Consider the following 26,623-nt stretch of genomic DNA (forward strand, 5'->3'; position numbering starts at 1 on the left):
AGACCACAGTGGGGAACAGACAAAATCTGCTCAAGTGACAGCAACAGGCTGGACAGGAATTTTCCTGGAGGAGTGGCAGGAAAAAGAAGTGAGAAGAAGCTGCTGTGGAGAGCTGAGAGCACAGCTGATCGACACCCTCGCCTATACTGGAGAGGTGAACAAAGAACCACCCTAAAACAGTCAGGGTCTTCCTTCCTTATTCCCTGACTTCACTGGTGAATGAAGTGTAAAACTGGACACCCAGGGAATTTATGGAAAAATAAATTGTTAAGAGGCAGCAGAAGCTGAACAGTAGCATTTCTGAACATTTCCTGCATATAGAAGGAGAAATCAAGGAAGTCTACTCTAAGTTCTATTTTAAAATATGAATACCTACTAGCCACCATTTCCTTTGCAATACAACATGAACTGTGGTATGACAACAGCTGTTGTAAACTTATTTTACTTAGGATTTAAGTGAATCGTGTTTTCATATATTTAATAAAAGGCACACACAGCCTAAAGGGCAGAATTACAACTTACAAGAGCAAGTTGTCTTTTGGAAAAAGGACTTGAGCAATGCTTCCTACCCAGAAGAATAAAGATGGAGAAATCCTTTCTAGAGAAGAGGAAGTTGGTAAGATTGAGGTTGTTCACTGAATTTTGTAATAGTCAGTTCAACTAGAGAGAGACTAAACGCATAATAGAGAGAGTATGGATGCAGTAGATCTGTGGTCTTTAAACAGGATTTGAAGTTTTGCACGTAAGTTCTCCTAAAAAGAAGTCCTATGCACAGGAAACCTAATTCTTAATTGTCACGCTCAGCATGAGCGAAAAATTCTACCCCTGCCTGCAAAAAGAACTGCCAACGATCCAAAGGCCCGCAATGATAAAATTTGTGCTAAGTTACATAAAAATGGGCTACGCAGTTGTATTAATAATGGATGCGACCCATTCACAAGTTACCCTGCAGCTAGACTCTGTAAAGTTACAATACATATGGGGTTTGCACAGAGACTTAGAGTAAGTGGGTTGGTCTTGGTGTACCTAATGCAGAACACATCACACATTTGGAAAATTGGGTAAACTACTACAGTCCTCACTACTTTAAAGCAGAGTTGGTGTGACTTCTTTCTATTTCAAATGCAAGACAGAATCTATGATTTGGATAGTGCTTCTTGAGTACTGTTCCTAGCAAGCTCCCCTTGAAGAGAAGCAGCTTTCTTGAAACAAAATCACATTCTACCACTTACTCAGAAGAAATCAAGTTTTTCTTTTGTCAGGAATAATAGCCAACAGTCAAGGACCAACACAAGACTGAATTAGTTAATTAAATGAAAGGCAGGTCTACTGCTCCAAACCAGAGACTACTCAGACTCATACTCAACTGGGAGACCAAAAAAGCTTCATGAGGCAAAGGCTGGCAGCACACTGATAGGAAGTGACTAAAATGGCAAAAAATAGGTGAAGAGAAGGAACTATTCCCAGTTTTGCTTCTGCTTTTTAATAAATTTATTATCTTCCCTCCCACAGCCGGACATTCTGTTTCCTATGTAAATGGCCAATATAATCAACCTCCACACTGCACATTTCATCAGTATTCATTTTTTCCCCCTCATCAGCCAAAAGTTTCTTTGCTCAGCCTTACCCCATTTGATAGCTCTCAATTCAAGCTGCAGCAAGATGAATGCTTTTCTTTTGCTATTTGCTATTAAATAATGAACTTTGCTCTTGGTGCATAGTAGCTTTTTCTTAGTAAAATGTTTACAACAGGTTGTCAAGAAAAGGCTGCTTAAAAAATGCTACAAATATTTCTGTCATCTCCCCCACTGCATTGTTGTGTTACAACCTCTATTTAGTAATGTCAAACCAAGAGAAATCCAACTTACTGATAATCAGTAGAGCTTCCCTTTCTTTTCCTATTACAATCCATTCCTGAAGTGCTAAGGGAACTGGAGATCAAGTCAGCTGGGTCTGGTGACATAAAGTCACTAATTGTAGAAGATATATCCATCCTTTGGTCTGCCATTGGATTGTCTAATTTTGATGAAAACAAAACAAAAAAATCCCAACGTCATCAAAATCCTACTGCATTAATAGAAGCAGAAACTTACACATTTTTAGCCAAAAAAACCCAAATCTCAAACTTGGTACTCTTAAAAACTCAAAATTCTATTATTTCCTTTTAGTATAAAACAGATAATAGGCAATTTTCTCCTTTTCCAGCTACGGGTGTACTGAATATTTCATACAAACCACGACCATTCTCAAAATACACTACTCTCAGCGTGATCTTTAACCAAACCACATTTACTCTTATGGTAACAGTCGAGCCAATTGCTTGGATAAGTTTTGTCTGTCCCCTGACTGGGAACACTGGTTTTATTGCGTCTCTCCATTTGAAGATCACATTATCAAAGTTCATAAGCTTTAAGAGTTCCCATTCCACTGAATTTCATGGAACAGAATTCAGAAGATTTCCATAGAAAAACAGGTTAAATAAACATCTCCACCATAGTAGACCCCACAAATAAAAATCTAATAACCCAATGATGATCTAAGAAGACTAGTTAAATGTACAAACAAATCCAATTAGCTTTTTCATCCAAAACATACAAATTTTAATCCTTTGGATTGCAAATAATTATGTTGTTGGAAGAAACCCTGTGAAGAGTTTATTTATTACTAAATGGCACCAACTGAGAAACAGAGCAGTTTTTACCCGAAAGCCTTTCTTGGAAGCCTAGATCCACCTGGGGAAAGATGATGATGCTCAGCCTGAAGCAGTTGGATCACCTTAAAACTCTTCCATGCCTCATATTCTGTTACTCGAGTACTTTCAAAAACCTGAATGGGAAGAAAAACAGCAAGCTTTAAAAATACGTTCAAAATAAGTTTGTTTAGAACAATTGCTTTAGACATTTACAACAGCAAATAGATGTCTTCTACTCAAGTATCACATTTTAATTTTCTTATAAAGCGTAGCAGCTTTATCCATCATCAGAAGGGTCCCATGTTGGTATGTGCACCTCCAATGGACCAAGCTTTGGAACAGAAGGAATCTCTTTAGCATCACTTCCCTTGTCCCCTGCCTGTCGTTTGGTTTTTGCATAAAACTGCTCTGCTCACAATGATGAGATCTGAACACATTTGTTGTCAAGATGCTACTAGAATGAGTCAAACTGCTGTCACAGTGCAAAACACAGACTTAGCCCTTCACTCCTTATCCCGCCTCACTTTTAAGGTGGCTATAGCGCTGAGACAGTTTGGGCTTGGCTTATCATTTTATTTTCCTTTTTAACATCCAGTTGGCCTTTGCAAAGGAAAGGAGGCCAAACATTGTTCTATTCTGCAGGCTTCAAGCTTTAAATAAAATCCACACCCCATATTATAACTCAAGTCCTCAACTGCGTCTCCCAACTACACTGTAAAGTTAGTGGCTGGTCTGCAGGTGGACGTCCCTCCCTTCCAGAGTCCTGTCACAAAACAAGTTTTTCAGCAAAACTTACTATGCAAGACTTAAAAACTGTTCCAGGTCTGTCTATTGCAAAAAACTTTCAGTCTGCTGGATACACTGTTTTCTGGTAAACGCATCTGTGAGCATTGTGACTGACTCTCCAAGCTGCAACAACAGCAGCACTTCCCAATTACACCCATCAGCAAGTTTCCATGACTCTCTCAAAAGTTCGCAAGTCAAACCACCAGCATTCTGTCAACACAACCACATTATAACCAATTTTACTGAACCACATACATAGACATGTCAAGAGTCATAAGCCAACAGAAACCTCACAAAATCCAAAGTCAACAGAATAATTATCTTCAGCTCTGCCAGAACAGCAAATTCAGGATTTATTTCAAAAGTTTAAATTATTTAAATCGCTGGTCCTGTTACGGTAATAATAGCCAGGATCACAGCTCTTAAACCTAAGGTCAGGCAAGTCCTTGCCTTAATACCACCAACCTGTGACCAGAGGATCATTGTTGTTCTAGAAGCAGAGCTTCCAAACTGCTGCTGAGGGCTCATCAGCCATCTCACCTGACAACTTCTCGGTGGTCCTTTCTCAGAAATGAAAAAGGAATCCGGTATTTGCGAATGTGCGCATATACTGGTACAGGCAAGTGAAGAGGCCAGCTGACACCAGAAGGTCACTGAGAAAAGCTAAATCAGTACAAATTTAAGTCCAGTTCTAAATTGCCATTGAATCCATAACTGCAGTTCATTTTGCAAGGCTTCCGTTCACACCAATACAGTTACTTGTAGATCAGGCCTTACTTTCTTCCTGAACAGCCTTCTCCTAGTTGTCCGCTTTGTGTCTCTTACTCATAGTTGTCCAACAACTACAAACTTAATTATGTTACTGTGGTTTATGAGATTACTACAGCTTCATTTTCAAGCCACCAGTTAAACCGCAGTCGCTGACCATTTCTCTGTGCTTGATTCAGGTGCAGAACCACTGTGTTCAACCTCAGTTGATGTGTAGGAGTTAGTTACAGCTCAACTTAGTGTGACCTGCGGCTAAGCCCTATGAATCCAGTGATAAAAGCACTGTCACATCCCGCTACCTATGATGCCACTTTTTTACCGTGTTCATTTACTGTGCATCCATGATTCAGTCTTGGAACCTCATACATAAACCCAAGCACTATATAATGCATGTATTAGAAACAAGTAGTTTCTCAATTTTCTGGCCCAATCACTCACAATTAACTTTCAAAAATTCCTGAACGCCTCTATATGTGACCGTACTTGCTGAACTCATCTTTTACGGCTTAATATATTTTCAAGGACCACTTACAATGACCTCAGACAAAAGGCTGGGATGAGCTGGAATTAAAAAAGAAAAGCTGGAATTAAAAAAGAAAAATTGAGAAAAATAAGAAGTATTTGTAAGTTCAACACAGTCCTTTTCCTTTAAGAATGCCTGCAACAGTCAGCATTTTAGCTTAAGAATCAGAATACTGCACAAGTTACTGGTGTGCTCTAATGTAAATAATAATAATAAAAAGCTTTATTGTTCATCTCAAAACAAAAACTCCCATGCAGTTTTATAGAAAAATTCTTGAAATCAAGTATCCATTCAACTGTGCTATTTTTTAAGCCTCTTGATCATTTAAGCAGAACAAAGTTATATAAAACCCAGAATTCTCAAGTTCTTTTCAAGTCAGCCCTTTCTCTGCCATGTCCCAAATGCTCACCCCAGTTCCAACCACCACAGTCCTATATTTTAGCATTAGAGGAGTTAAGAATCATGCATGTCTCTTGAAATGAGGTTGAAAGTTAAGAAAATGTCAACTCAATGATCAGAGCAAAAATCAGCATGCCCCATTGTAACAAATAGTGAACAGTTCAGAGAAATGTTTTGTTGCAAGCCTTCCTTAAAATTCTGAAAAAATGACTATTTTAGTATCTTTTCAGGCTCCAGCTGCTAATTGTTCAATGGCTAAAAAAATCCTCTATGAGAAGGAGTACAAAAGTCACCCATATATAAACAAAGTTCAAATCTTCCATTTACGCCGCCCAGCCTGTTGCCAAAGTACTCCAAGGACCTACTTGAATAAATGCCATGTAGTTCACTTCCTGATTAAATTCTCCTGTGGCTGAGAATCAAATGATATTTTGTCACTGTATCGCATGACAGTCTCTCTCCTGGGCCCCTTTGGGACTACTTCCTTGAGGATTCCCCTCCCTTGCATTCAGTCTTTCTCCAAACCCTCCTAACAAGGCTAATGAGACAGTAAAAACAAATCTTACTGTTCATCCCTTAAAAAAAATAGATGACACGTGACTAGTTTAATCATGCAGCAAAGCTGATCACGAGTACATAAACACCTCTGAGCAAATCAAGGTCAGAGCTAAAGTAGGTCAACTATGTCTGCCAAGCACCCATCTGGGAGTCAAGACCTCTTCATACAAGCACCACCAGTTTCAGTTACCCCTAGGCAAGAGTCAACTGTCTCCAACATACATATGTATTTATTCTAAGAGAAATGCAATTCATAACTTTATGAATCACATCTCAAAACCACTATTTCGCAATGACAGGAACACACTGTGGTGTGGTTTCCTTAAGAAGTAATTGAAAAGATACTCATTGTCCCTATGTGTAATGACTGAACCAAAAACGGCTCCAGAAAGGAAATTATCTCCTTCCCTTCACAGCAGTACTCCGTCTCAGAAGTTAACTGTCACAGTAGGAACTAGGAAGAAACAGAAGAGGATTATTCATCTTCACTCTCTGTATGTCTTCAAGAGGCGTGGAGATGGATGGATGCTCCAGATGCGCACGCACTCCCTGATGGCAGGAGAGCCCTGCTCGGCAGTACAAGGACAGCAAGTGGCCCTGGGGGGATTTCAAGGTGCACACTGGCAGTTACAAGCAGTTTCTACATCAGAATCTTTATTATTAAATACTTGGTAGGAATCAAAGGAACATATTTGAACTAAAGCAGTGGTATTTTCCTCTTCCCTCAATCTTTAAGGAGCAGCTGTCACAATACTTCACATTTGCCCAATATATTGATACTGTTGTGTTTTAATGAGACATTTGTGTGCCCTGAACTCCCTAATATTATTTGCAAGAACAGCCTGTGCTCCCAGAAGATAAAAAGCCCCATGGTTTCCTCTCACATGCAGATGCATCTCACCATAACCCTTTGGAGCAAAGAAGTAATTTTACAGGGTTTCCATGTCGAGCTCATCCTTTTACCACTGACTCACCGGCGTGTTCGCCAGCCCCAGCAGCCTGCAATCCACGTCCGAGTTCTGGAACTCAGACCCTCAGCACAGGCATCCCTGCCTCGCAAAAGGCAGCGGCACAGCCGGCTGCTCAGGCGTCCTGCTGTTCAAATAGCTGCTCCCCATCTTTCCCAAGGAAAAAGTAGCAGGCCAGAGGGAAGCATCCCATGAATTTAAACCAGTCACAAAGCTACAAGGTGAATCATCTTGACTTTAGGAAAAAAGTCTCCAATAAAAAGAAGAAAAACTGCACAGGCACAAAGAACATCTTTCGGCTCTAGGAAGTTAATGTAAAGGCAGTTTCTCAATGGATCGACATACTGTCCACGTGCACTCCCCTCCTGAAAACAAGCCTGCTCAGCACTAGTGTCTCTGAGAAAAGACAGGATGAGTCACATCTGGCATCACCTCACTGGAGTTTCCCAGACTGTCACAGTGGTAGTAGAGCCACAGGACAACATTCTGAATTTTGTCTTGTTCATAAAACACTTAGACTTCCAGATCAAGAGAGGCATTAAATCCCATCTCTCCTTGCTTAAAAGGGGAAGCACAACTTTTACCTCCAGCTATTTTAACAAGAGACTTCTCTGTTGCTCCAAAACTTTGAATAAATGGTAACTAAAATAACTTTCTCTTGCACTGGGGGGCTCAGAACTGGACCCAGGAACACAGAAGCGTCTCACCAGTGCTCAGTAAAGAGGAATGATCACTTCCCTGGGCCTGCTGGCAACACCAGTCCCAAGGCAACCCGGGAGGCTGTTGCTTTCATCGCTGCAAGGACGCCGTTGCTGGCGCGTGGACGCCCAAGCTGTTTCCCACTGGTCAGCCCCTAGTCCATACTGTGGTATGGGATTTTCCTCTCCAGGTGCAGAACTTGGCATTTCCCTTTATTGAACTTAATAGGGTTCTTGTTGACCCTTTTTTCTGGCTTGTTGCGATCCCTCTGATTGGTAGCACACCCACATGGTGTATCAGTCACTCCCTGTTTTGTATTATCTGTAAGTACAAAGTTTCAGACAGCATGAAAGGAAAAGAGGCTGGTTCTCAAAACAGAACTGATTTAAGAACCCCCCAAAATCCTAGCTCATGTTCAACAAAGCCTGCTAGTTTGCAATCATTACTGAAAGCTTGATCTAGTATAAGCTCCTCGTCAGCCATTATTAGACTCTTAGAGCTCCTGTTCTTTGAAGTAAGCTTATGCTGGTCCATTCGGATATTTCATTTTGGGCAGCCATCAAAAGGAAACATCACAAGGGAACTAATCAAGCCCTTTTGAAAAGGTGGTGATGCACATTCTTGGAAATCAGTGCTAAGATGCTGCTTTTCCCAAAAGAACCAGGCCCGCTTCAATAATCAAACCTCCGATATGTGTACTCCTTAGGTTTCCAGACACTGCTTCCACAGGGAAACCAAATGGATGTGCCTTTCTTGAGAGAACAGGTTTCAAAGGATTTCTGCAGCACACCCACCAAACACCACTGTTACCTACACATGAAGCAAGCTATAGCCTCTCTACAGGCTTTTGGAAGCAGCAAGTACCAGTCCTCACATCAGCAGATACTGAGCAGAACTGCATCCACGCTCAACTCCTGAGCAATGCCACAGTGGCCAGAATGAGAGCAACCAGTTCAGATGTCTCTATCTAGAGCAGGAACCAGCCAGTTCTGCCTCAGAGACGTGCAAACCTTTTACTGGGTCCCTTATGACATTTTACCGACACACCGATATCCCCACAGGTATTCTAGGAATGCATTTTCAGATTTCATCTCAAATATTAAAAAAATGGCTACTTTAAGGAGGCTTTTACAAAAAAGTATAGCTGTCATACTAAATCTGTAAGATAACAGTAGATCTCCTAAAAAGAGTAAGAAAAATTACACAAAGAATTACACCCAGGTATAACTATCAACGCAAAATCCACTATCAATTGGGACACTCCTTCATGCCTTTGGATGCCTTATTTCATCAGGTCCTGCTGATCAAAAACATCCATTTTGATTTCACTGGAAAAGGATACAACTGAAATGGAATAAAAAATGGTTATCCTGAGAAAACAGCTGCTTGTAGAAAAAGGACGGAGTTCAATATCGTAAGTGTTCTAATTATTTAACAAAAAAAAAGACCAAAACAAAACCACCAAACCAACTTAAAGACAATGCTACATACATTTTGTTCAGCACAGCATCTCAGAATTTCTGTAGTGTAAGTTCTAGAACAAAATAATTACATTTTACATTTAAAAACAGGGTCCACCAATGTTAAATGCTGGTAAAGTAAGTTCACAAAGTCTATGTTAAGCTGCAGTATTTAATATCCATTTATTTCCATCCTTCAGAAGATTTTGTGCATGTGTGGGAAGGAACAAAGTGCTATATTTTTAACATTGCGGGGAGAGCACTTAAAATTAATATACAACAGAAACTTTAAGTTCTTTGGGCCAGACATCTGATTCTACTCATTTAACACTAAAATTCATTATTCTGTTACTCATGACAGACCCACGGTTACAAACAAAACAAACCACCTACTCCCTCAGTCACTGAAATATAAACTTAGTTGTAGTTCTCAAACTAAGCTTCCAAGCCAGGTCCAACCTCCAATGTATGAAGGACGCACTGTTTCACAACCTTGTTTATTGACCCTAAGCCATCCAAGGGATTTTGGGAGGGCTGACAGAGGGAAATCCACCCTACCATGTAGATAAATCAATAATTGAGCACTGATGTGCTGTAAGTAAAAACCTCATCAAAGTTATTGTTGACTTCTTCAGTAGCTTCTGTACTTTAAGCGTGCTTTGATGAGGAAACCTTCAATAAAAACCCCAACAAACCACAAAACAACAACCTTCTCAATTGAGGAGGCAGTGGTTCTGTGAAGTCTCCCAAGTTGTACACATTGCTTCTGATCTGTCAACAAAGTAAGACGTCTTATCTTGTGCTGCACTGTAGAGTCAACTTCAAAGCAAACATTTTTAGAAAATCAAAAATTTCTCCTTAAGAGGACTGTACACAACCTGGACTGACATTTCCAGGGCAGGAGAAGCATACGAGATGACAAGTAGGTGAGCTATTTAACTCACTCCCCATGTTTACACAAACAGTGGGACTTTACAAACCAGTGCATCTTTAACTCTCAGCTGGGGATGACAACGTTTTGCACTTGCAGTCCAAAAGATGCAGCTTTTGTTTCAAGATTCAATCCGACTCTTAAATATGTGCACTACTTTATAGCAGACATATGCTTTAGATACAAGTTTTAAGGATATCTTCACCCTTCAATTAACAAGCTAAGTTTCATGCAGTTAAATACACATATTCTAATTTCAAGCTTACAAATACATGTCCCAAAGCCTACCTGTTCATTGTAAGTATTGTTATGCCCATGATATGCTCTGGCAAGTTTAATTTCCTTACTGTAGCTAAGTGAAGCCCCTGTATCCTCAACAATTTTGCAAATATTCTTCCTGCAGTTCATAATCCCCAAAGTTGTCTTTCAATGGCAGGAAAGCAAATCCTCTCACAGGAAGTTCTAAGAAATGTGCCTTCTAAAAGGTATCCATATGAAATTCCAGTCTAGCAAACCACTTTCTCATCTACTGTAAAGATAAAAGCTGTATGTGAGACCCCACTCAATACTCATAGAGTCTGATCGGTGACTTCGCTGGAACCCGTTCTAGGATTTCTTCCTCAAACTTAGGACTCCTGCTTGTGCTTTAATTTAACTTGCAATAGGATGTCTTGATTTAAAGATTTCAAGTGAGAACAAGCTATAACTCAATCCACTCTTCCCACTGGCCAAGCACTATTTTAGTACTCCATTCGTTACTCCAGCTTCCAGTAACCGAATCTTTCCGTGCTTCTGTCAGGTTTTCATTTTCTTCTCCCCTCCTCATACTGGAGCATTGTAGGCATCAAACTAGACAATACATTCAAGCTCTGGCATGACTAATACTACCCAAGTAACATTTCCTCACTTGACTTTTAAATGTTATCCATTCAGGGATGTTAGCCATTTTTCACTTTAATAGGCGAAACCACTACACACCTCTTTTAGTGTCTGAAGTGCATTTATTAAAGTGACAAACCCAGTTTCCCGCATTCTACTCCGGGTTGAATCACCTGGTCCAAATATAGTTAGACATACTGCATACAGTTGATTGTTTCCCAGTCGCATTATTACTACGACAAACACAGATGCATTTGGTATGTGTGAGACCTTCCATTCAGAGATCTATTAACAAAAAACCCTACAACTGAAGAGTTTATATCTTCAGGGAACAACACACAGAAAGAAAAGGGCAAAAACAGCACAAAAAGGAGTGTAGACACAGGTGGTTGTATTTATACTTTATATTTTCATTTCCAGATTTCGAACACTCCCTCTGGTCCTGCTCAGTTCCATCTCTGGCTGAAGCAGCCACCCCTGCTCCCAGCGCCCTGCCGACCTGGCAAAGGAAACTCGACAGGCTGTCGGTTCCCCATGGATGCTTGGGAAAAGCCGATATTCTCAGCCCGCGTGGAACCAAGCTAGGGCACTCCTCAGCTGCCTCTCTACCGCTGCTCCTAGCACACATACCCCTGACAGGTTCATTTTTCCCCACTGGTTTCTTATAAGCTCTTTTTGACCTAACTTTACAGAAAATCAGCTGTCAAACACATATGCATTACATCCATATGAACATCAATATTTCTTCCTTCCGATTCACTGAGTACTCTCTGAGAGGCTCAACTTAATGTTTGTTCTCCCACTATACCGCTGGTTTTGGATAAGAGCCTTTTGTTAAGTATATGAGTAGGTAGTCTGCAAAAAAAAATAAAGGCTGCAGAAGAACAAACAATGATGGCATATTTACTGTATGTGTTAACAAAGTTTATGTGTGGAAATGGATACATTTACAACTTACAATTACTCACAAACTTCCAGTTTTAAGAACATAACCCCTCCCCACACACACTCATGCAAATAGCCTCAGCTACTTGTCAGCTGGAGCCCCTTTGATGTATGTGGAGCAACAATAAACACTAACATAAATAAGCTCAGCAGTTTGGTTTCCTAAAGTCACTCTATTTGCCAGTTAAATCAAAATCAAACTAGTGAAAACTGAGACACTGCAACAAATTTAGCACTTGCATGTTTTCTGTAAAATATGCAAAGACACAGCCGTCAAAAAAGATACACATGCCATTTTCAGTCTTGTTCAATGCTTCAGAAATAATAACCTCCCCCATCCCTGAAATCCTGTTTTTTAAATGAGCGATCTGCTGCTAGCACTGAGAAAGGCATTTCAGAATTCTGACAGCTCATACTGTGGCATTATCTGATACTTCGCTCTTCAGGGAGATTCACAGAAAGCAGTTAGGAACTGCAGCACTAGTGAAGACTGACAAGCAGGGCAAGTTCCCAGCACCCCCTGGGCCAGCACTAATATTGATACTGTGCGTGATAAGCAGAATTGCTATGGCCAAAAACTACCCGTTCAGCTGCCCAGCCAACAGCAGTGCCCAGGACTGCCCCGGGACAAGGCAAGCAGGACTGCAGGACAGCTTCTTCCTGTCTGACCTTGTACTTTCACCCGTTTCAAGTGACTGTGAAACTAAAATGACAATTAAAATAAGTCCTTCAGCAGGACATTAAGTGAAGTTAGATGTGTCATCATACCATACACTGAATGCATAAGGGACATTGTCTTGGCTTCTTCTGCCATAGCACTAAATACTACTTATGTTTTCTTCTCTCTTACTTGGACAAACTGGAATTTCTGTGCACTGTGACACATCTCCAAGGCGAGCTCCAAATACCCTACACCGTGCTCTTCACTAAAGCCAGCATCTAGGAAATGTTTGCTTCTCAGGCTTTGTAAATCATATCATTCACAGTAAGACTGGGTGAAGCAAATCAAGTGACAATTTAGGGAGAAACCATGCAGAATATTTCCTGTCTTTAACATTCATGTCCAGAGTGATAATTACCTCAGTAACAGCTATATGGCTCGGAAAAAGTCATATCTGTGTATAGCTCAGGAGAGGCACCTCACAGCAAAGTTCCACAGACCAGCTGATATAACATCTTAGTGCCACCAAAGGGATGGCTTCTCTTTTTTCTTTCTCCTTTTTTTCTTCTCTTCCTTGTCACCCTTCCCCCAGATCTCCCTTCCCGGGCTCCAGCACAGGCTTTATACAGTCCCCAGAGCTTGCCTGTACAGTGTGCTGAATCAATCTGCTCATCGGGCTGAATAATAATAACTTGACAGAAAGCACAGTCTTCTGGGGGTTAGCAAGCTCCATCATCTTACTGAAAGGTCAGATGATACCCAGAAGCAGCACAAAGCAAGAGGTGAGACATGAGGGGAAGGGGCAGAACTGTCCCTTTCAACAGCAGTGAGTGGTTAAAATATGCCTGGCACATCTCATAACTCCACTTTCAGATTTTTCACAGAATCCAGCAGGATTCATTTTCAACATGCAAATCCCCGCATGGTTTGAGCAAGGCAAGGTGTGCTGAAACCCTTCTACTGATCCACACCTGCACTGTGACATTTGCTCTACTCAGGAGTTTGTTCTTTGGTGAATAACAAGTTATGAATTTATGGGCACAACAGAAGAGTATTTCCACCCACTCTGTATTCATTGTTTCAGCGGGAATATAGGCTTTATTTTTTTGAGAAAGGCCTAGGGCAATAGGAAAGCCCTTTACAGAAATGGCTGAGGAAACATCTTTCTTTCTTTTGTGTGTCTATAGATTAATGCTGATGTTGAACCACCAAATTTCCAAGCCTTTGATGTTCAGCTGCCAGAAATACATCTGGATGCAAGCCTCATTTTTCCACAAAGGTTTTAAATATATCAACAGTCAAGTTTGAATGTGTACTTTTACATTCCAACTGAAACTGAAAAAGTGTTTTAAAATTGCTGCAGTATTTACAACAGACTCATATCACCAAATCAAGACAACCCTTAATAAAGGCAGAGTAATGATCAGGGAACACCAGCAATTCACTTAATAGGATCCTTATACTATGCAGACATCATATGACTGTTATCAAAGAAAGAAAGACAATACAGCAAGCGGAGAAGAACAGTGTGTCATCCACAGGGGAAAAAAATAAATAATAATAAAAAAATCCTGCCAACACAAAATACGGGCAAAAGAGAAAGAAAACTTGCACAGAAAAAAAAAAAAACAATCCAAAACACAACCACATACACCACAAAAGGACTCTTGGTAAAACTGAAGGCTGCATTTTTAGTATTTTTTTTAATGATTGCTTGGATCAAAGATCCACCCATGCAACAATCCCCTTTCTCTCCAAATGAAGAGGGGATACAACACAGAGCAAAGGGACATCTGACTAACAGTTGCAAGCAGAAGTTCTTCCAACCCATTGTTTTATTCCAAAAGAGAACATTCCACGACCTACGCAGTCCGATCCCAAAGGAGCTGGGAAGGATCAACAGACATTTCGCATTCCTCCACAAAAAGTTTAAGTAGGTTTAGATGATCTTATTTCCGCAAGTAGCAGGCTTGTGCCAAATATTAATAATGCAGTCCCTTAGTTACCACTTACAAACGCTCATAATTATTTACAGCTCCTGAACAGTACGGAGGATGACTTGGATATCACCCAACAAGTCCACAGCAATTTAATTTATTAGAAAATGGAAAACTTTCCAGTTTTACTCAGTAGAACAAGACAGGCAATGACTTCTGCATAAGGAACAATCAAGTAAGCTAGTACTACAAAATCATCAAATGTCATGGGGACATCACATAAAGCTTGCTTGAAAGACTGAAAACAACACAGTTCTTCACACATGAGGCGGCAGGCAATGGAAGCTCTCTGCCCAATAACAGGAAGGCTGGAATTTCATGTGTTTTCCAAAGAAAGGTAGGACCAGTTCACGGAAAGGAATTCTGCGGAGGGTTACCACAACGTATGGCTTGCAAGGTCCCTGAGCTGAAAATAACCGTGGGCCAGTGCTAGCTTATTGAATTATTTTGTATACTGCATCTTTTAGAACTTGTTTAGGAACTAGTTGTATAGAATTCACTCAGCATAAGCAGTAAGTTTGCTTAGACTGCAAGCTGTGAACTTGTGAACTTTCTGCTTCAGTAAGCAAAAAAGGCCTCAGAGTGCTTCAAGCTACTAGATAAGGGGAGCTGTGTCCCTGGAGATAAGTAAAGGAACAGAACAGCATCTAACAGAAGAGAAACAGAAGAATGTTCTGGCTATTGCCAGGGACTTTCTCCAACATCCCCGCTGCAGGTGCAACATAGCAACTGACGGACAGCACCCTGATTGACATCTGGGCTGGACAGTGAGAGACAAACAACTACCTGCAGAGACAATAAACAAAAATTAAGAGGTCCAATAAAGAACGGAGAGATCCCAGACTCTAATTTTACAGTTGCCCCAAACTGACACGCAAGGGGTGGGAAGCTTAGATGGTCAGGGTATAACTGCATCAAGTTATCTTTATTAGAGATACCTCCTCAGGAGGCACTCGGCTGGAACTGCTCCACGCTGTACCTTGCAAATAAATGATTTATTTAAAAAGAATTTCTCTAATCCATGTCTGAGTCTCTCCATTGGGAAACTTAGTGAAAAGAAACTTCCTAAAGAGCCAATATGAGAGGACCCAGGCTGGCCCCAATCCAGCTCTTTGCCAGGCACCGCTCAAGGCAGGACTCTACCAGAACTGGGTCTTCGGTATGGCACACCACCGTCACTCTTACCTTCTTGAAGTATTAGGAAAAGAATATTATCTCAAAAAAAAACCTTCTAGGTTACCCCTGGTTTAAGTGAACTAACCTGCAGTTATCACCATAACATCACTTAAGACCAGAGGGAAGATTTAAATTTAGTACACATTACACTTTCAGTAAGGTAAATGTAAAAGCTTCACTTATCAGAAAAAATATAGAAACCAAGATTTAGATGTTAGGTATCTGCTTTCATAAGTGGAATTTCAAACCTGGTTTAGACAACTAAATTCCTATGCAGTGCCCAGAAACAATAGCACTGAGCAGGGAATCATGTAAAAGTCAGTAGGCACAAACCACCCAAAACAAACACGCAGAACCGCAGTCCCGTGCCTCCCCCTGTGAAACACTTCAGCTCATACACACAGCCCTGCACCCACCTGAACTCTTGCCTACAGTATAAAATTAAATTTCAAATAATCAAATAGAGCTCACAAGCCTTTTTTAAAGAAGCCAAAGGAGCCAGCAAAATATGAAAACGGATACTGATAACACATGGGGAAAATCCCAACCAAACATGCTTAGAATAGAACAGAAAAGAATCACATATTTCAGGGGATCATATACTAATCACTATATATATTTCCAGCTTTTTTTCAGAGTCCTGTTTTTCTGCAATGTTCACTTCAGAACATGATCTAGAGTCTCATACACTATTTTGCCCTGACTTTACTAGAGAAATACATACCCTTTTCATACGTGTTTGTGCTTCAGTCACCCACCTGGCGCTCAAACTGAAGGGTTTTTCAAGGATACCTGCTAAAGCCCTTCAGTTCTCTTCAAGGGTCCTGTCTCCTCTCCCGTATGTGTTTAATTTATTCTTTGTCCCTAGAGATACAAACTTAAGTTTATGTTCAATGAATTCTGAAGTAACTGACTCAACAGAAAATATTTACCTTGAGGAACTTAAGTGACAAATATAAATGCCCTTTCATTATCTTCATGTTAAATCACTACATCTTTGTTTTCCTGAATATGAATATCAGCTCCTTAGGTTTCTATCCCTGTTTTGCCTCCATCAAGTATCAGTGTTTGAAATTTTGTTCTTATACATGTCATTGGTATCAAAACTTGCTATTTTTATTTCAAAATAGAGAAGTGTTATATTTTGCTCCCTTTAATTAGTAAGATTACAGACTAAAGGCAAAGGATTGCTTTGCTTTTTAGTATCGCTGAACAAAAATCTTAGGTATTACACTTTATCTATGCCTTACGGAATAACAACAGGAGAATCCCCAGAAGTACTTTAGCCATTTAACTTTTAAGATGTTTTGAAGAAAGGTTGCAAGAGTCTATAGATGGTTCCCTCCTCTCTGCTACAAGTCTCTCTGTCCCTCCTTCACAGCCTGGTTAAAGCTGTGTGTCCTTCAGCTTCCTTCTAGTCAAACACATAGCAGCATAGAGATAAGTACCTAAGTTTTATCTTAATATTGATACCAGACTCGTTCAGATTTGTTCCCTTGTACGATCATGTATCTTAAACTCCTCTGCAATAGGAGGCAACTTCATCTACTATTTTATACAACACACTGATACGCTGTAATTCAGGACAAAGTTTATTTCAGAAAGATACTGTGGATGAACTGACACGTTGCAAAAACCTATTACTCTTCTCCTATCTTTTCTGCTTCAAAGCTTAGTTCCTCTTGTTCCAAACTTCCAACTTTTCTAGTCTGAATTTGAATAGGACACCTATCCGCTACTAAACCTCATTTCATTTTCTCCTATCAGGTAACCCCATCAGGTCATAAAATGAAGGATTAATTCAGTGAATTGTTTTTCCCTCCTTTCACCAAGTTCAGTTGCATTTGTTTGATGTCCCACTGTTAGGCTGTGTTTGCAAGGCACAGTTCATTCCCTGAACTGTTCAGTTTTCTAGAAACACTTCATGAAGTCCAGGAAAGGATTAAAGTTCTGATGTAATTAACATCATTCATAGATCAAACTACCTTTGAATCCAGCTTGATATCCTTGATTACCAAGCAAAAAATAATCATTTGTACGCTTCTCTGTAACACTGAATTGGGAACCGACAATCAGTGTCACCATCCTACCCCCCTGTCCCTTGTCTTTTAAGTGTGGATCCTGGTTCTGGCTGGGATAGAGTTAATTTTCTTCACAGTAGCTGGTAAGGTGCTGTGGTTTGGATTTCATACAGGAATTATGTTGGTAACACACTGATGTTTTATTGCAGTTGTTGGTAAGTTGTGCTTATACTAAGTCAAGGACTTTCCAGCCTCCCGTGCTCTGCCAGAGAGGAGGTGCACAAGAAGCTGGGAGGGGACACAGCCAGAGCAGCTGACCCCAACTGGCCAAAGGGATATTCCATACCATATGACATCACGTTCGGTATGTAAACTGGGGGAATCACTTATCAGGGACAGGCTAGGCATTGGTCAGTGGGTGGTGAGCAATTGCATTGTGCATCACTTGTTCTGCATATTCTTTCATCATTGTTATTATTATCACTTTCTCTTTCTGTCCTATTAAACTGTCTTTATCTTAATCCACAAGTTTTACTTCTTTCTTTTTTTCCTCCTCTCCCCAATCCCACTGGGTGATGGTGAACAAATGACTACGTGGTGTTTAGCTGCCTGCAAGGTTAAAACACAACAGTTCTTTTCCCTTATTCTAGACCGTCTACATCATGCCCAGATCTCACATTTTCCAACACATCCCAATTAATCACCACCACTTTTCCTGTCTTTCGATATATACACACAGATATAATTCCCTCAGTCTATGGGCCATCCCTTTAAAACAACCATTGAGTTCATTTAGTCCATGACTTTGAGCCCCCTCTGTCCTGATAGCCCTTCAGAGCAGGAGAGACTCTGTGTGGTGTTGGGTTGTTGCACACTGAAGCCAGTTCTGGTTCCATCACTGCTGTGTTTGTCCAGATCTATCACTGTACTTTGGTTCATTTTCATCAAAACTCATTTTTTATTAATCTGGGTCACTCTAATACCATTGACACAGCATATAAAAAACATAGCAGCAATGACATACAGTATTATGTAGCAATTACCATCATGCAATTCAAATCATTGGCTATTCACACCCAAAAGCAAATCCCCTTAAGGTCCACAATGGACCTCTCCATCCTTCCACATTACCCACCAAGTACACCCAGGTCCTTGAGCAAAAGCAATCCCATGGATGGGTTGCCTTTGCCCAAGACTGGAATAACCCAGACTGTCTTTCCCAGAATAATTTTTTATATGGACTACAGGGACTTTATCCTTTTGTACCATATGTAGAAGTTATGATTGGGCAGAGCCAGATCCCCTCCAGTTAGCTAACCAGGTGGCCTTTGCTAAATGTGTCTCCCGATGTTTGAATGTCCTACCACCCATTACTTTCTAAGCAGTTTTTAACAGTCCATTTTACCATTCGGTTTTCCCAGAGGCTGGTGGATGAGATGAGATGTCATATACCCACTCAATGTCACGCTCTTTGACCCTGGTGTCTATGAAGTTGTTTCAGAAATAAGTCCCGTTGTCTGACCCAATTCCTTCTGGGGTGCCATGTCACCAAAGGACTTGCTTCTCTAGGCCCAGGGTAGTGTTACAGGCGGTGGCACAGGGAATGGGATATGTTTCCAGCCATCCAGTGTTTGCTTTGACCACCATAAGCACATATCGCTTGCCTTGGCTGGTTTGTTGGAGTGTGACAGAATCTGCCAGGCCTCCCCATATTTATATTTCAGCTCTAATCCTCCATACCACAGAGGCTTTAACCACTTGGTTTGCTTGACTGCAGCATGTTTCAGATTCACAGATCACCTGTGCGATAGTGTTCGCGATCAAGTCCACTCCTTGATCACAAACCTCATCTATATGTTGCATCTCCTCCTTGATGGCCTGAGGTGTCATGGACCCACTAAGCTATAAATAATTCACCTGTCAGTCCAGATCCACTTGAATCTCAGCAGCCTGACTCTTCTGCTGGTTGTTTCCATGTTCTTCAGCGGCTGGACTCTTGGGTACATGAGGTACTCTTACAATCAGGTTCTCTACCCAGGCAGCAGTATCTTGCCAGAATGTGGCAGCCCAGATGGGTTTGCCTCTGTGCTGCCAGTTGTTCTGCTTCCATTGCTGTAACCAATAATGTTACCATATCATAAACCAATATTAGACTGTTCAACAAAATGATAATCCTGACCCAGCTCCCAGAGGTGATAAACACCACTGCAGGGAATATCTGCTACAAGTAAGGATTTATATAACACTACCATGAGAACAAATAAAACAACATTGTGACCAGCAACTATTAAACTAATGTAATGAATGCTTATAACAAATATAACATGCTCTGGTCAGATCTGTTGTTATCTCAATATGTTGTTAGGCACCATAAAGCACTGTTGTGGTTTAACCTGGCAGACAACTAAACACCACACAGCCATTCTGTGATTCACTCATTCACTCCCAATGAGACAGGGAGAGAATCAGAAAAAAATGGTAAAACTCATGGGCTGAGATAAAGAGAGTTTAATAGGATAAATAGGGAAAGCAAAAATAACAATAATGATAAAAGAATGTACAAAACAAGTGATTCCCAATGCAACTGCTCATCACCCCACTGACTGATGCCCATCCCACCCCTGAACAGGAATTCCCCCAGTTTATATATGGAGTAAAACACCACACAGTATGGAATATCCCTTTGGCCAGTTGGGATCAGCTGCCCTGGCTGTGTCCCCTCCCAGCTTCTTGTGCACCTCCTCTCTGGCAGAGCATGGGAAGCTGAAAAGTCCTTGACTTAGTACAAGCACAACTTAACAATAACTATAATAAAACATCAGTGTGTTACCAACATAATTCCCATATGAAATCCAAACCACAGCACCTTACCAGCTACTGGGAAGAAAATTAGCTCTATCCCAGCCAGAACCAGGACAGTATGATATACAGATACATGACTGTTGGCAGCTAGTTAGAAATGGCATATATATTTCTTAAGTAAGATGTTACCAAACCACATAGGCTGTTGGGAGTGATAAGGAAACAGATCAACCTGCACCACTCAGCTATCTCACCAGTTAGAGTCTCTTCTCCATTCTATAATCAATACAGATCTAGATCTAGACTAGTGTAACATCAAGGACAAATCCAAGTGGAAATTGCCAGAAACAATGCTACTGACTAAGCCTTGCTTAAATCACAAACAGCAACTGCATGAATCAGTGGGCTAGTTGACTTAATATGGGGTTGTGTGGATTTTTACAATGCAGCACAAACCTCTCTTTGGGAGATTCACAGGACAGAATCCTTACACTTTTTTCAGTTAGATGAGAAGCTGCAAATCTAAACATTTAACCCTTTGTAACTAAGCATGACTGCAAGAACTGTTAACCTCCTAGCTTCATCTTTCATCTGTGTGCTCCCATATAGCACTGGCTCTTATCTAAACCCACAGTGAACCCCCAGTTCAGAGATCCAAAATACAGGGTGTTTCAAAAAAATGGACCCAATTGCAGAGATACAGCGATTTCAAATCAGGTCCACCTTTCTGAAACATCCTGTAGATTAAAGCTAATCCTGCCAAAAATGGCTTTTTTTTTAAGCTACAAGTCTGAGTGGTTCACAGTAAGATGATTCAGGGATTCAAACAAGTACTAGCATTGTACAAAGGAAATGAAAGAGATGATGAGCTCAACAGTGTACATATAACTTACCTAGCAAACACAGACCTGAACATTCACACACACAGGTTAACTTCTATAGGGTTATTATAGTTGGAATAAGCCTACACAGCCTCCAGTGTAATAGAAGTATTCAAGAAACAGTCTGAAAAGTGCCACTTTGAATAAATTTACTCCTTTTATAGAAGGCTCTTTTATTAATATCAACAGCCAAGTTAAAACAAATCTATCTCCAATACACAGGAGCACAGTCAAGAAAGAACCTGTATGAATGCTATTCGATATCCAGGTAAATTAGGTTTAAGAAACATTGTTCTGTACTAGAATGGCACATACAGCCTTCAGAATATAATTGTACTGAGATCACTGATGTTTACAGATTGAAAAGTAGGAATGTGAGAACTCTGAAGATAAGCAGAACACAACAATACAGGGAGGCAGCAGGAACTGACCACTCTTTTGCGGAGTGGAAGACAATGACAAGCTCACATGTGGGAACGATTCCGATGAGTACGCTTTTGGAAGGATGCGTGGAAAATACAGAACTACACCATAAAGAATGATTGAAGAGCAACTTGAATGCTCTTGCCAAATAAAGACAGCCAAATTACATCATAGGGAGGAGTTAAAGAGGATATGCTGTGTTTGAAGGTGGAAAATATGGTAGTTCACTACAACATGCAATTAAATTCGCTAGAAAGGGAAAATAAAGTTAACTGTGTTCATCCCTAATTTTTCTTCTTTAAGTAGAAATCTTCTGGCTCATCAAGGTTCTTCCCTGTGTTGGAAGGCCGGGGAAGTTCCTTTTTCTGCTTCCTGAAATCCTCTGAAATCCACTTGCCAGCAGCTTCTCCAAAGCTGAGAACTTGTACCAATATTTTTCTTTGACCTGGTTGCCAACACAGCATCATTCCAAAACAAACCAAACACTCACATAACTGAGACAAAAGGATAACAAAAAGCCACATACAGGTTAAGTTTCAGGGGGAAATGTATGTGTAAATAAAGTCAGAGACCAGTTACCAGGTTTTCCAGAGTCACCAAAAAACAAAAATCAGCAGGAAAATGGAAAAATAGGTTTAATTGACAGGAAAGAGACACTAGTCTTTTCCCAGGTTTGTCAGGGGACACCATCATTCCAGTATGTTTAGGGCTCCAGGGAACGAGCAGTCCATAGAAATATCCTAAAACCAGAAGACAAGTCAGATGACTCAGAAAATATCTGGTTTAAAAAATAAGAAGTATGCATCTGAAAGCTGTGCCAAAGGAAGTAGATTACACAAGTTTTACAGCACACCATGAATGAATCCGTGGAGGCTTAACTACTTGCCTGAGCAAATCTTCTTCTAAAGGCACATTAATTCTGCCTAAAAAGCACCTGGAACTCTCCTGGACTAATGTGAGCATTTAAAGAAACCTCAAAAGTCTTGTAAGGTTGGATAATGATCAGTTCACCTACAGAAGATCACCATCATCAATACACTACAATGCCAATTGGGTCTCTACTGAGATACCAATATGCACTATTTCCTCACTTTTTTGTTGCATGGGGGATTTTTTTTCTTGCTTCTTTCTGAGATGTGCAATTATTTGGTCCTTACTAGTGTTCACATACTCTAGAAAAAAAAAAGAAGTCATTAATTCATTTTAAGTAGAAGGCACAGATTCTCGGACTCTGCTGACTTAAACATTTCCTTAATTTCCATTTATATTCTAAATCAAGTTCAAAATTTTGAGTAAATCTTTTTAAAAGTGTCCATCATAGCCATACAGAAAACACATTTTCGTGTCACTGAACACAAGGACAACTCTCCTGAATGGCTATTTGATAAGAACATCAAGAACAAACTAAGGTGCCAACATTTCTCTAAAGGGAAACCTTAGTAGGTTTTAGAGAGTTTTGCTTGCAGAGAACAAGACTATGTAGACAAACTGACAATGAGATGAGATGTACACCAAGACAGAGAATCATTCCTAAACAGCAATTCAAGAGATGTTCGGGTGTTTTTTAAGCAGACAGTTCCCCTCCCCAAAACAGAACAGAGGTGTGCACAATTAGTGAACTGAAGTCCAAACCATGTTTTGTCTTGGTGGAAAAGAAAATCATCTTCTTTTTAGTCTCCTTCCTATATTTAATTTCCTCCAGATTTCCTGGCAAGTGTAACTGCAGCCAGTGCTGGGTCTCTGCCATTTTTAGATAAATTATCAGTTTGACAACAACTTGGACGTGTAAGCGTGCAGCTCTGGTAAAGTCAAGTGATCGCAGTGAATGAACTCCTGAGAGATTTGTATATCTGACACACTTCTGTATTTGTTCTTTTGGAAACCCAGAAGCACAAGGGCCAATAAGGTAAAAGGGAAAGGAGTCAGAGGTCTAGCTGAGTAACACTTGTTATGAAAAAACATTTTTAAAACGGCACCACAAAATAATGAAGAGCTTCATTGTGTAGCTTCAGAGATGAAAGTAAAAAAGTTGTTTATTTTTTTGGCTTCTGGGTATCAATATCAACACCAGATTTTTTTTTTTTTTCAATTTTTAATAGAGATTTATGAAACACAGCTTGATCTAGAGATGTTCTGCCATAAATCCTCTTCTTCCCCATCAAGGCTGTCACTGTATAACATATTTAAAACAGCGTTCTTCACATTGATTGCCTACCCCACCTCTCCTTCAGGACTACTCATTTCAAGAACTGTGCTGTTTCCTAACCTACAAGAGGACAAACGTTTGTGAAGCCACAAGGTGTATGTTATCAGTGAACTGAGTCATCTCAAATCAGTCTCCAGGGTTAAGAAAAGTTACACTTGAGCCACAGAAGATGCTCCAGTCCAGTACCTTTGCCACGCACATATCTCAACACAGAGGAACAGGACACATGGATGGAAAACGGTTGGCCAGGAAGGAGCTGGAGTGTTGATGGGGCTGCTTTGTCCACAGCAATCCAGTCCAAATAATCATTGAAACTACTGTCCAAGCACATCCAAATGTCAATGGATGTTGCAAAGGATTCATGTGTCACTACAGGACAAACTGCTGGGCATCAAAATCAGATGATTCTTTTTGGTCATGTTTTTTTGCTTTTCGTCCTGTCCAAATACCTGAGTACAGGCCTGGTGAGACTGCCCTGAACAGTGGCATTTCCCACACCAGTCCTGGAAAGTCTCCAAAAATTCACAGACGGACCAGAGCTCTTGGCAGGAACATTTATTTAAAGATAGCCGGAAAACTGGCATGGTGGCACTACTTGTATAAAATGGTTAAAATTTGCTCTGAGCTGGTAAGTTGATGATCTCCACCAGAAATGGAAACATAGAAACATCAGATTCTGCAACAGTCAACTGCTGTAATGTTTTCCTCTATTTTTTTCCCCCTCATCATCTTATTCTTGATGACAACAGCACTAGATTAAGATGAATAAAGAGCTACTCCAGCTAAGAAAATAAAGCAGGCATTTGCTATGGAAGAGTCTCATGGTCAAATCAGATAAATTAGCACAGGAATTACTTCATTCAACAAATAATGCCAACTACAGTAATTGAGAACTCATTATTGCCAGCTGGGACATCTTAAACAGACTGAACTAGATTTTTAAATGTTGTATTAGGGAAATACCCATCTTCCTTCAGACTGTTCCCAGGCCAGAGAAGCTGATCAAGTTGCATACGTCTCAGGTTGAGGTGGGGGGGAAGGAATTGTATAAAAGCCCTAGAATTTCTAAGAGAGGTGAAACAGAAAACTCCAGTAAAAACCCAAACTAGCATAAACTTATTGCTCTTATTTCTCTCTTCCTGTTAAAACCAGAAATATCCAATTACTGGCCTTGTATTTATAAAATAAATAAATAAACAAACCAAAACTTTTAGAACTTCCAGAATTCAGACCCAAACTTCATATCAGGCATTTGACAACCTTTTGAACAGATTATTCTTTAACAATTGGAGAGCACTTCCAGCAACTGTAATGTTTTTATGTGACAAGTCCCTTTAAGAAATCACTGAACTGACTTGACAGGTTTCTAAAATAAACTGCAATACTCAGTGGCTAGTCTGGTCATTGCAGCAAAAGTGTATTTTCAAATAAGAGAAACAGGATAAATTCTAAAAAAATAAAGAGAAACTACACTATTTATAATAAAAAATTTCCAAGCTAATGCATAACTTCTCTTCACACATGATTTTTCACTAAAAATGGCACTGTGAGAACAAAGGGCTGTAACAGACAGCAGTTACAATTTTGTAATTTCAGATGAGATCACTAGAAATTAAATACTATGTAAGAACTGTTAATTGAAATGAGAGCGTACACGTACATTTTTACAGCATCTAACATGACAAAACTTCACTTCGATTTTAAAAATTAAAGTGATGAAGACTTTTCAAAACTTAAAGCCACAGTTAACTGGGTATAGATTAAAACTACCGTATATTGTTACTCTAGGACAGCAAGTTTGCCTAATGTTCTGAGGCTTTATCAGATCATTTAGGTAAAAAAAATATAGATACCAGAGCCTTCTAAAGTCAAACTTAAGTTAGTTTCTGGATTTATGAATTTGGGCCATATACTAAGCACAACACAAAAATATTCTTAAGTATGTTGACAGCACAGTGTTAACACTGACTTTTTTCCTTAACTCAGTGAATTGATTTAATCTATAACAAGCCAATCTGTAAACACAAATTCAAAGATTACATGAAAAGGCTTGGCAACGAAACATACTGCAAAAGGGAACAAAGGAATAAATAGGTGTCCTCTTTCTCAGTCAACAATTCTAGAACTGCAAACTGGAAAACCCAACACAGTCAAGACAAGGTCAGAAAACACATTCTAACATAAACCTCAAAGACTACGCTCTGATTTCTTCCTTTTCAATGTGTGCTGGGCCCCAGAATTTATCCCTGAAAAATGACCAGACCATTCAAGTCTGTGCGCAAAATAAATACTACTTTTAAAGGTTAGACTAAAACTAATGTGCTGGTAGCCAAACTGCAGCATAAAGCCCAAATCTCACAGGTATTTAAAATACAATTATCAGGGATCCTTGAGTGAAGGGTAGAAATAGAAGTAGAACACAAACCAAAGCCATTTTGCTGTCACTCTCAACACAACCACAATGCATACCTACAACATAAAGGGTAAAAGTTTTATTATTTTAGAATATGTAGGTTTTGCTTCAAATTGGAATAGAAGTCCTAAATTTTGTAATGCTCCAAGAAAAATCCATAGATAACAAAGAGAAATCCATTCACAACAATTAAAGGATTAAAAAAAAAAAAAGGTCAAACAAACCAGTTCAAGGAAACAATAAAACTAACAGTTTTAGACAGAAAAAAAATTCTTTAAAAAAAGTACAAATAAAAGTATATTAGTTTTACTTTCTCCTGTTTTTTTTCTAGGAAGTAACTGTACCTTCTCACCTCACTCCATTAATATTCTGCAATACAACATTATTTATCAATTTCTACCACAGTCTTTCTGATTTTTGTCCTTTTTTTTCAGA

General features: G+C 39.9%; 1 protein-coding gene across 4 annotated transcripts in view; it reads right to left on the reverse strand.

Annotated features, from left to right (window-relative positions):
- Positions 1-26,623, reverse strand: part of BMAL1 (basic helix-loop-helix ARNT like 1) — a 55,333-nt gene that overhangs the window by 23,473 nt on the left and 5,237 nt on the right. For all 4 annotated transcript variants that reach the window (XM_065838746.2, XM_065838750.2, XM_065838745.2 and 1 more), the window contains exons 2-3: positions 2,702-2,826; positions 1,869-2,016 (exon numbers count right to left, since the gene is read on the reverse strand). In XM_065838746.2, the coding sequence (XP_065694818.1) occupies positions 1,869-2,008 (140 nt within the window). In that variant the 5' untranslated portion in view covers positions 2,009-2,016; positions 2,702-2,826. The remainder of the gene's footprint in view (positions 1-1,868; positions 2,017-2,701; positions 2,827-26,623) is intronic.

Source organism: Patagioenas fasciata, chromosome 5, assembly GCF_037038585.1.
Source record: "Patagioenas fasciata isolate bPatFas1 chromosome 5, bPatFas1.hap1, whole genome shotgun sequence".
Lineage (NCBI taxonomy): Eukaryota > Metazoa > Chordata > Aves > Columbiformes > Columbidae > Patagioenas > Patagioenas fasciata.